The sequence below is a fragment of the Castanea sativa genome, chromosome 2, assembly GCF_040712315.1.
Source record: "Castanea sativa cultivar Marrone di Chiusa Pesio chromosome 2, ASM4071231v1".
Classification (NCBI taxonomy): Eukaryota; Viridiplantae; Streptophyta; class Magnoliopsida; order Fagales; family Fagaceae; genus Castanea; species Castanea sativa.
The window spans coordinates 5,848,575-5,860,584 of NC_134014.1; the positions used below are offsets into that span (position 1 = coordinate 5,848,575).

The window sequence follows — 12,010 nt, forward strand, 5'->3', positions numbered from 1 at the left end:
ACAATCCCGACATAAATTCAAAAATTTTAATGCCCCAACTTGGTTCTTGTTAAGCTCGGCAATTAATTAATTACTCATTTTCTTACAGATTATATAGCCCCCACTCCCTCCCAAGGGCGCGTGCTTCCTCCTCACCACCTCCCCCACCTCCCCTCTAATCCTACGCACCCCCACCTCGCTAACCTACGCACCCCCCCATTTCCCTCCTCCCCCAATTTCCCCCCCCCCCTTCCACCTCCACAAACTCTTTCCCTTCAAACCAATACATACATTCATACACACATTCCCTTCCCTCTCTAACATGCGCCACCTCCTCCTCCCCACCACCGCCGCCACCACTATGCCCTCCTCCTCTTCCTCCTCCCTCAAACCCCCAAAATCCCCAAACCCTAACAACAACAACAACAACAACAACCAACACTGCTCTTCTCATCCCCACACCCATTCTCTCCTCTGCAAACACTCTCCCTCCGCCACGCTCGACCTCCTCATCCTCATCCTCGTCCTCTTCTCCGGCTCCTTCCTCCTCTCCTCCTACTTCTCCTACCTCTTCAACTCCCTCTCTCTCCTCCTCTCCCACCACTCCCTCTCCCTCTCCTTCTCCTTCTCCCTCCCTCTCTCCCTCCCTTACTTCCTCTCCTTCCTCCTCTTCTTCGCCCTCTCCGCCACCCTCGCCGACTTCTGCTGCGGCGCCAGATCTCGCCGATGCAGCAACCCTTCCTGCAAGGGACTCAAAAAGGCCTTGGAGTTTGATCTCCAGTTGCAGACTGAGGACTCTCTCAAGTCCAAATCTTCCAAAGATTTCATCGATCGCTTGCCTTGGAAAGGCGGCACCGAGGCTAATCCCGATTACGAGTGCCTCCGATCCGAGCTCAGGAAAATGGCTCCCCCTAATGGCCGCGCCGTTTTGCTCTTCCGTGCTCGGTGTGGCTGTCCCGTCGCCAAGCTCGAGGGATGGGGACCGAAGCGTGGGCGGCGCCATAAGAAGTGAGTTTCTTTCTTCGATTTTAGATTCAATTTCAAAATTTGAATGCATTTGCAATTTGGATTCTTCGTTAATTAGGGTTTTTTTTTTTTTTTTTTTTTTGTGTATTCAATTTGTGAATTGATCTAGAACTCAACTACATCCTTGTGTAATTTGTATTAAGCTTGATCTGTTGTTTTTCGCGTCGTTGATCAGCAATTCCTATAGCCAATTGTGATTAAATTCAGTTTATCAAAGAGAATTCAAACTTTTTAGAGTTTAGTCAGTGTACTGTTTAGAAAAAGGAGGGACATTTGGTGGCAAAATGCACTCCAATAGACCGGAAAACACGATTATGAAAGAAAATTTTGTGTGTTCCATGAAATATTTCGCGTCTTGGATATGGAAATGTTTTCAGTTAGACAAATGCTCAAGGTAATGAGCTAATATTTTCTGCCTCTGGTCTAATTTTTACCAGGTTTGTGGGTATACCTGTTATTTTTAACATTTAATTGAGTTGTTTGTGTGGTTTATCAGTATAGAATCTATAGATGAAAGTGTGTTCCTTAGTATTTGTGAACAAAAATCAAATTAAATTCTTACAATGTGAGAGGTTTCTTATACCTGATTTTTTTGCTGTTAGGCCTTTGTTGTTACCCCTGGAGCCCACCTCCACTTCCATTAAAAGAAAGAAAAGAGGATAAAAAAGTGAAGTTCATCATTGTTGATGGTGATCTCCCAAATTATGAGGATATGGGTCAGTATTTGTAGCAATATTTGATGTACTTGGTGTGAGTTGAGTTTTATTAGTTATTTACTTTTCATGCTTATTCCACTGCGTGCTTTCTCAAGTTCAGGGATATCTTCATTATGTGCAGCTCTTACCCTCATTAAATACAAAGGAACAACATTCCTAATCTCCCCATTGCGTTTCTTATTAAAACATCCCTTTTGAAAAGATAAAAATTCCAACTCAAAAGAAGGCATTACTCGGGAAAACAAAAAACAAACTGAAGATCAAGGACCACAATTCCTGAGCCACCTTACAATGGAGGAAAAGATGGGGGCCACACTCTCTCCATGAATTTTGCACATTAAGCACCAATCCATAATGATTAATCTTGCTTCCTTAGGTTATCTGTATCCAAAGTAAGTCTTACCTAATCACACACTCCATGTGAAAAAAAGCCACCCTTGATGGTACATGGCCTTTCCAAAGAAAACAAATTCCCACCTCCTCTCAATGTCTTATAATAACTGTTTACTTTAAAGCATTGAGTCTTTAAAGGGATCCATTTCAAATTATCTGCTTCTTTGCAACGTATCTTTGTAGCATGTGTCATCCAGTAGTTATATTCTAATACTTTGTATGACATGTGAATATGTGCTTAAATCAAAGCAATGATATTCCAAGGCATAAATACTTTGTAGGTTGTTCTTTCAATAAATGGTACTTCTTTGTCTAAGTGCCATCTCTTGGACATTGGTCTCATGGCATTTTTTGTCCAAGTCAATAGATGCTTCAATACCTGATGTGTCTTCTCTGTTGTTATACCTTTAGTCTTTTAGTCTTTTTTGAGCTCATGTATCACCACTACTGAGGAACTTATGTTTTTTTTTTCTTTCTTGGTTCTCCCTAAAATTGCTTTGAAGCTTTAACTTTTTATCTTTTTTTGGGTTATAGGTTTATGGGAAAAACCTGCATGCATCTTGCAAATGTTTTTAAATCTCTATGAGTGGTTGTTTATAGCTGTTGGAATTAGTAGCTTCATCATTCCAATACTTCTACATTATTTTTGTAGCTACGAAAAACATAGGTGGATTTTTTTTTTAAACCGGTAAGTTGCACACATGTTATATGGGCCTTGAACCTGTCACCCACTACCTTGCTCTTACACGGGGAGAAGCGAGGGGGTGCCATTTTTGTGAACAGAATGCTATAAGATATACAGCTAGAGATACGTGAAATTAGATAATTTGTGTATTCTCTAATGTTAAATTTACTTTCCATGACTTCCTCCTTACTAACTTAAATTTACTGAAATTGCATGAAGGCCTTTGAAATTGTTTTAGTAACTAATTGTCATTGTTAGTTTATATCAAATTCACCTTTAAGCCTTATGAAAACTTTGTCTTTTTCTATGGTGCAATAGTAAATGCTTAATTTTCTTGGCCTGAATCACTGCAAATCTTGAAGTTATTAGGGGTTCTCTTTATATTGAGACAAAACTTTCTCCATTTTACCAACACCCCACATTGTTCTTCCCCACCAAGAATAGGAGAAAAAAAAAAAAAGGAAAGCAGCAAAATCTCAATTCCCTTCTAAGGTTGAGGTATCTAAACTTCCCAATTTAATTAAAACTCCATACCTTTAGTGTTTGGTGGCCTTGTTGTGCTGCTGTACCTTTGGACTCATTTTGTTATTACAGACCCAATACACAATTGTGCTTGCTATTCTTCTTTGGTACAATTATATAACATTAATACCTTTGTCCAGCATGCTTTATTTCTTTTATGCAATATGATTTTACACCATATACTTATGCACTTGATACTTATAAAAAAAAGTATATGCTGATAGGGAGTCAAATCCTGTCCTTCGCATTACTTGGATTTCAATTAAGGGGGCAATGGAGAATGCTTTACTTTAATGTTCAAATTTTCTGTTCAACTTGTTCAAATTATAGATGGAGCTGGTTCTTGTCGAAAACTTTAGATTGTTGGGAATTTGCAACCATAATGTATCCCAGTGCTTAGCCACCATGTTAATAGTGTGCACATGCCTCGTAGGTGTTAGATATGCAAATTGTAGGGAATTTGCTGTCCTTGGTGGTGAATCTCATATCCTAGAACTCTGATCATGTGATCAAAAGTGCGTGTAAATGTCTTTAGGCTTTGATTTTGTCGTCGAAAGAGTAGGTTATGCTCACCTTTATGGCTCAGCCACATTATAAAGGTAATGTGATATATAGGCAGAAGGAAAAGCTAATAACTTATGAGCAGTTTTGCTCCAAATTTTTTATTGTCTGCACATCTAGGATGGATGTAGTTTCTAAAAGCCTCAATTATGGCCCTCACACATGGTTTAATCTTATTTTTTATCCTGAAATGATCTTGGCGATTACCCTGTTGACTGGATTAAGTGGTTTGATTGTGTCTGTTTAGCTTTGCTCTTGGTTTCAACCCATGTTTTTTACTTTTTAAATTAAATTGTCTGTTTTCTCAAGAAAAAAGAAAGAGAAAAAAGGTCTGGCCAGTTTTCAGTTAACTGAAAGAAACTAATGCCCTTCCCCACCCCCTTCCTCATTTCTAGGGTTGTGCATTCAATATGCCATTTGATGGTTTAGGTTGGTCAGTCTGGGTTGGCAGTTGGCAAAATTTTCAATCTGATTATAACCCAATCCAACCCACGATAATTATAGTTCAGAAAAACAGGTGTTTTAAATTTTTTAGTATTTATTTCGGATTTTGATACTCAGTTTATATATGTTACGAACCTGATCTGGCCTGACCCAACCCAACATTTCAGGTTGGTTTCTCGTTGGTTTACAGGTTGGGTCATGTATATATTTGAAGCTTGGGTTCACGTTGGCAAAAGTTTCAACCCAAATGACCTGACTTAAATACCAGTTGGGTTGGGTTGAAAGTATTCCAACTCCAATGTGATCCAAACCATGAACACCCGATCTTCATTATGTAAGACCTTTGCCATGTTTTTTAAGATTAAAATTTAAATTGCTTTTGGTTAATATTCATTTGATTAATAAAAATGGATGATGCCTTTTGCCATTTCCTTCCTCACTTTGTAAGTTCAATTTTAAAATTTTAATATAGAACTCTGAAGGCTAAATATTTGTGCCATATTGCTGGGATTTGCTTTCATTTTGGTTGTTAATTAGTAGTTCTCTACACCAGTGGTCTTTGGTACAAGGTCTGGAGGTCATGGGTTTGCTTGAGTCACAGTTGCCTATCAAGAGGAATCAATTAGTTCCCTGGCAAATTACTCATTTGTTATTGATGTTTTCTGTTCAGGACAAATTTTGCTTTTTAATATTATGTGAGTCATTTTTTGCTTACAACAAAGCTGAGAGGGAATTCAAACTTGACTTCTTTTTGTAGAAGAGTCGGGAAATACTATTAAGTTGCAGGACTCTTGGATTATATTATGTTAGTCAAGTTAAACCCTGAAATGGATTGGATTAGACAACTGGGCAGAGGCTATAATGATTTGTGAATATTCTGATGGCATAAAACTTGGTTCCCCTTGATTGTTCCCTGTACCATATTTTATTGACCATTTTGTGATATATGATACAATTATATGCTACTATTACTTGTGGGACAAATATTTTAATTAGAGAATTGAATATGAAAATTATTCATTTTGTTATATGAAATAATGTATTGTTTTTTTGTTGGTCTTGCAGAGCTCTGGCCAATGTGGCAGTTAATGGGGGAGGAAATCATCGCTAATTGTTTCTGATGCATCATCAGGGCCTACTTATATATTTACCTTTCGCCTCCTGTCACCTCTCAGACTTTCTATGATCTTTCTCAAAGATTAATCTCATTATTAAAACAATTTTTTCAATCCTATAATCTGATAGTACTTCTATATGTCTGAACTGAAATAACCTTCCCTGTATCTGCATTACCTTGGATATTACACTCATTTAAGGAAGGATACACAAAATCTAATGCCAATAAACATGACATGCTAAATGGATATTTGTCTCAGCTTTAAATAAATTACTGTAGTTTTTCCTGTACTTAGTTGTTAAATCAATACGGCTTCAAGTTTCAAACAGCTACCTGCATTTTGTATATGAATGTTTAATAACAGATTGGGCTGATTGAGAAGATGATTTTGCATTCCTGGTCTGTAAAAATGTTAAAGAGCAATCAATAATTTCAGGAATGCAAACTTAAATATGTTTACATTGGTAATTGAGTGAGTCTAGAAGAGGGTGAATTTACCAAAGTCAACAAGATTTTGATTTCTGGGAAAGTTGAGGCCTTAACCTAAAGGAACTAAAAAGCTGGGAGAAAAGAGAGGGAGAGATAGAGATATCATTGTTCCAACCTGAGAAGCATTCAGCATCCTCAGCAAAATCGTTGTGTGGGTCTTCTTAGCAATCCACGAAATGTCACAGAGGAGAGTTACAAATAAGGAGGTGGAGATGATTTATGCCATAATTCAAGAAATAATCGCATCAAACAAATAAAAAAAAAGGTCTATGAGTTGGTATATGACGAATTTACCTTCTTCTCTCATAAGCTTTTGGCTAGATTAGAATGGAATGAGGAGTGAGGACGCAGATACTAACCTTATTCTTTATTCCTCCCCTACATAAATCCTCTCGATTGTTTATTCTAAAAGAAAATAGATTTCGTCCCAAGCTTTTTATTTAAAATCTAGAGACTTCCCCGTTCAAACAAAATGGTAATTCAAAACATAGTAAATACTGTGATGCATGACACCAAGGGATGGCAACAATTTTGCCTGGCTCAACCCATTCTTTTATGTTCTGTTTCATGCAGTTTTTTTATGTCTAAAGAGGGGATAGACTGGAGACAAGTTTTGCTTACTTTATCTCATCTCCTAAATATACTAGTCTATTTCTCTCTCTCTCTCTAATTCATTGTCACTTATTCTTTTTCTTTTTTACCTTTATCTCATAAGTGACAAAGTCACCTAATTAGGGATGGCAAAATGCCTTCATCCCGTGTCCCACTCCTATCATGGAAAAGGGAAGAAATATGGAAAGTACATCTATGATCTAACTCCTTGATCCATTGCTATTCCTACTCATGATTTTATATTTTTTGCATATAAACAATTTAATTTGTAAATTTAAAAAAATGATTGCCAATATTCAAGACTCATTGATGCAGTTTCAAGTTTGAATACATCTTCTAAACATACATCTCTCTCTCTCTCTCCTATTCTTTTCTCTTTTATCTTTATCTTTTAAGTGACAGAGCCACCTAATTAGAGATAACAAAATGCCTCCATCTCGTGTTCCTCTCCTATTATGAAGAAGGAATGGAATAGGGACAAGACATCACATGGTCTGTCTCCCTTGATTTTTTTTTTTTTTTTTTGTGTGGATATAAACAATTTAGTTTGTAAATTAAAAAAAAGTGATTGCCAATTGCCAAGACTCACACTGATGCAATTTGAAGTTTGAATTGCAAGTTAGTACACACTCGATTATTTACATTTTGGATTACTCCATACAGTTTTACTATTTTGTTATAAAATACAAAACAATGTAACTATGTGATGGGCAGAAGCAGGAGTCGTCACCACATCATTTAGTGTAATGTGTTTGAGCTACCTTATTTTGAAGTTTATTTGATCAAACACAATTTCTTAGTGTATTATATTATTACTATCATCATCATTATTATTATTATTGAAACGACTCTACCTTTACCCAAATTATTTTTTAAGCAAAATTAACCACTCAAAATTAGTAGCATTTTCGTCCCATGTTGACACTCTCACAGTGAGGTTTCACAAGAATTACTCAAAAAATTTAGAAACCTCAAATTTAAAAAGAACAAATGAAGTATAAAAGGGATTTCAAATCTTTCACTCCAAAATTTGTATTCCTTTTTGAAAACTCATTTTGCTTGCAAGCTGCAACTGGTCTCATGATCTCGTCTCATGATCATTTCTCTGAGACCCAAATCACTCCCTTTTCCATTTCCAATCCCAATTCTCAAATGGGTCTCTACCATTTCCTCCAAACCTCATCCTCAGCTTTCCCAACAATCAGACCCACATCACCATCTTCGTCTCTTCTTCAATACCACAACCAAAGCCACTCACAACAGCTCGAATTACGAGCTCTCCTTAGTTTCTGCACTCAAATCTTGCTCATCCCTTTTGGCCATCTCTCAAGGCCAACAAATCCATTGCTTGGTCTTGAAATCTGGGCTTCATTCCAACACTTTTATCTTAAACAGTTTGATTAATATGTATGCGAAATGTGGCTTTATCGGTAATGCCCAGTTGCTGTTTGATTCTTGTCCAAAGTTGGATCCTGTGTCTTGTAATATTATGGTTGCTGGGTATGTGAGAATCGGGCAATTAAATAATGCTCGCCAACTGTTTGATATAATGCCCAGTAAAGGTTTTGTCTCATACACAACTATGATAATGGGTTTGGCCCAAAATGATTGTTGGTATGAGGCAGTTGAGGTTTTTAAGGATATGATGTTTGCTGGAGTGATCCCGAATGAGGTTACACTGGCAAGTGTCATGTCGGCTTGTGCACGTTTAGGTGGGATTTGGAATTGCCGCATGCTTCATGGGTTGGTGATTAAGCTGCAACTTGAGGGATTGGTTCTTATTTCAACGAATTTGTTGCACATGTATTGTCTTTGTTTGAGATTATTGGAGGCAAGAAGGTTGTTTGAGGAGATGCCTGAGAGGAATATAGTCTCATGGAATGTAATGTTAAATGGGTATTCAAAAGCAGGGCTTGTTGATATGGCTAGAGAGTTGTTTGAGAGGATTCCTTCAAAAGATGTGGTTTCGTGGGGTACAATGATCAATTGCTACGTGCAAGTAGAATGGTTAGCTGAAGCTTTGACAATGTATTGTGCAATGTTATGCACTGGAGTGGGACACAATGATGTTGTGATTGTTGATTTGTTTTCAGCATGTGGCCAATCAATGGCATTGGATGAGGGTCAGCAGTTTCATGGTATAACTGTAAAGACAGGTTTTGACTGTTATGATTTTATACAGGCAACAATCATTCATTTTTATGCTGCTTGTGGCAGAATGACACTAGCTCGTTTGCAATTTGAAGTGGGAATCAAGGGTCATATTGCATCTTGGAATGCCCTCATTGCAGGATTTGTAAGAAATGAGATGATTGATGAGGCAAGGCAGATATTCAATGAGATGTCAGAAAGAGATGTTTTATCATGGAGTGCCATGATTTCTGGTTATACACAGAGTGAGCAACCTAATATGGCTCTAGAACTCTTCCATGGGATGATAGCTTGTGGCATCCAACCGAATGAAATTACTATGGTGAGTGTTTTCTCTGCAATCGCGACTTTAGGGACTTTGAAAGAAGGAACATGGGCCCATGAGTATGTGTGTAATAACTCCATCCCTCTTAATGACAATTTAAGTGCAGCTATCATTGACATGTATGCTAAATGTGGGAACATCAATACTGCCTTGAGAATGTTCTATCAAATCCGAGAAAATGCCTCTACTGTCTCCCCATGGAATGCAATTATATGCGGGTTGGCAATGCATGGACATGCCAATTTGTCTCTTGAAATATTTTCTGACTTGCAAAGCCGTCATATCAAGCTTAATTCAATCACATTCATTGGAGTCCTAAGTGCATGTTGCCATGCTGGATTGGTGGAGCTAGGAAAGAGATATTTAAAGATAATGAAGAATGTGTATAACATAGAACCAAACATCAAGCATTATGGTTGTATGATTGATCTCCTGGGCAGAGCTGGGCAGTTAGAAGAAGCTGAAGATTTAATAAGAGGCATGCCTATGAAGGCAGATATTGTGATATGGGGCACATTATTGGCAGCTTGTAGAACTCATGGGAATGTGGACATAGGAGAGAGGGCTGCAGAGAGTTTGGCAAGGTTGGAACCATCTCACGGGGCTGGTAGAGTTCTTCTATCCAACATATATGCAGATGCTGGTAGGTGGGAGGATGCATTTTCGGTAAGGAGAGCAATGCAAATTCAGAGAATGAAGAAATCGCCAGGGTGCAGTGGTGTTGTATGACAACATGATGGGGTTTGAATACAGTTTTGGTCAAATTGAAAATAAAGATTGCTGTGCATATATCCTGAAAAAGAGTTTCCAAGTATGTTTGAAAATTTTATAGCTTGTTAAAAATGTTAAGAAATCCATTTTGAGATTTGTATTAAATTCCCCCTCCAAAAAAATAAAAATAAAAATGAAAATGTAAAAGAGATTTGTATTAAATTCCTTTATTTTTGGCGTGCACAATAGTTATCTGCTTTTCCCTTTCAATCTTTAATCGGTGTAGATTAAAAAGTTCAAGTTCAATAATGAAATTTTGCTCTGTTGACATTCCCAAATAGGAACTGAATGCTTAACTAGAAAACCGCATAAATGCGTTTCTTTAGTCAGCCTGCAGAACACAAATGAATTCAATGCCATCACATATATTAACTAATCCATATGCATACAATTTTATAAACCTTCACTGTGCCTTTGTTTTCTTCAAATTTGTTGCTCAAAATACACAAACAAACGTGCAGGGCTTTTTCAACAAATCATAGTTAACATGTAACAGTATCTGATACAGCTATCTAGGTGATGACCCACATGAGCCGTAGGTACACTAAAATTTGCTTCAATATACAATATATTTTCTATGTAGCTCCATATCAAATGTGCGACATTATTATTACTGTACCACATCTTCAACAACAAAATAAAGGAAAAAACAGAAAAAGCCAGAGTCCGGTCACCGAAAGAAATCTTTACAATTGAAGGAAACCAAATGACTAGATTCCTGTAACTTAAATATGAAGAGAAGAGAAAATTAGAAGATCAAGGAAAACTTTAAAAGATAGAGAGCCAAACAGACATGACCCAGACAATCCGATTTTATATCTACTAGTCACAAACTTAAGCAATGCATAAAATTTGTAAGTTAAATGGTGCATTGTTAGAAATAAAGTCTGATTGGAATGTGTAAAGTTTGGGCAATGAAAGGGTTATTTGGGAGAAATTATAAGATCCTTATGATGGACAAGTGACGTGGTTCATCATTCCATTAAAAGATTCACACGTGATTAAAATTGCTGAGTCAAATTTTTTTTTTTTAAACAAAAACTAATTACTGACTCAGCAATTTTAAACGAATGGAAATCTTTTAGTGGAATGGTGGACAAGTGACATGGTCCACCATAAAGACCATATAATTTCTCGTTATTTGGGATGTGTAAAGTCTGAAATGTGTAAAGTCTATAGGGGAGATGTATATTTATAATTGTACTCATTATTGCAATCTCATCCCATGAACTCTACAAGCATTCTAAGGTTCTATATATATATATATATGAGATTGTTTTACTGTTATTGTACACATCTAAGAGAAATCAAAAGGAGTGTGGATAACCACTTGAATATAAGATTTTATCAATATATATTTCTTTTTTTCTTCTTATTTAGTTTTATCTATTTCTATTATTTCACAACATGCATATGTTATTTAAAAGTGTAGACACTCAATTTTGCACCCATGATTTAATCAAGAAGAATGACTCGAATGACCATCCATGTACCCCAAAAATTATAATTGCATCACATGCATCAATTTGTTCTTGCATCACATGCATCAATTTGTTCTTGCATTACATACATCATTTTGTCTTTGCATTACATGCATCATGTCATTTATTACATATCATGAAAATGATCTTGAGATTCTAGCGGTTGCAACGATGTTTCCGGTTTTCAAATCGGAACATCGAATCGAAAGATATTGCATAATCAAGTTTGCACGGTCAGCATGCATTGCGTCTAGGTAGGGTCAACCACACATGATTAGTTTAAATTAATTCTGATTGGTTAAACCATTAAGATTGATTAAGTAATTTTGTAATTGGTTGATAATTAGTGTTTAAAATAGGATTGCATGCATAGGAATAAAAAGGGTGATTGGATAACAATAAAATTGTGGATAATCTGAACCTTATTAAGATTTATTTTAAGGTATTTATCTACAAGATAATTACTCTTAAATAGCTTGAATTATCCAAAAAGAGATGAAAAATCATAGACGGAGGATGAAAATATGTCTAGATACAAGGACCGGTCAAAAAACCCTAGAAGAGGAGTCCAAATGGCATCCGAACACGAAAGAGTGTTCGGAGTCCCAAGGGCAATTTGGCACTTTTGGAGTGCCTAACGGCACTCTAAAAGGGCCGAACTTTCTCCTTGTGGGCTTTGGCCCAACGGCCTTCGGGTGACGATAAGGCACACCTTTTTCGACCTTTTCACAAAAGGAT

General features: G+C 36.8%; 1 protein-coding gene across 1 annotated transcript; it reads left to right on the top strand.

Annotated features, from left to right (window-relative positions):
* Positions 1–235: 235 nt before the first annotated feature.
* On the top strand, positions 236–9,971 carry LOC142624793 (pentatricopeptide repeat-containing protein At5g19020, mitochondrial-like). The gene is made up of 3 exons (XM_075798542.1): positions 236–987; positions 1,608–1,665; positions 7,629–9,971. Exons 1-3 carry the CDS (start codon positions 302–304, stop codon positions 9,747–9,749), a joined length of 2,865 nt encoding a protein of 954 aa, XP_075654657.1. The 5' UTR covers positions 236–301; the 3' UTR covers positions 9,750–9,971.
* Positions 9,972–12,010: the final 2,039 nt, after the last annotated feature.

Bases quoted from the DNA above. Each gene is read 5' to 3' on its own strand.
- LOC142624793 (XM_075798542.1), top strand. From the start codon at position 302: ATGCGCCACCTCCTCCTCCCCACCACCGCCGCCACCACTATGCCCTCC. The intron at 988-1,607 runs GTGAGTTTCTTT...TTTTGCTGTTAG, and splicing joins CGTGGGCGGCGCCATAAGAA to GCCTTTGTTGTTACCCCTGG. The intron at 1,666-7,628 runs TAAAAAAGTGAA...CTGGTCTCATGA, and splicing joins TTAAAAGAAAGAAAAGAGGA to TCTCGTCTCATGATCATTTC.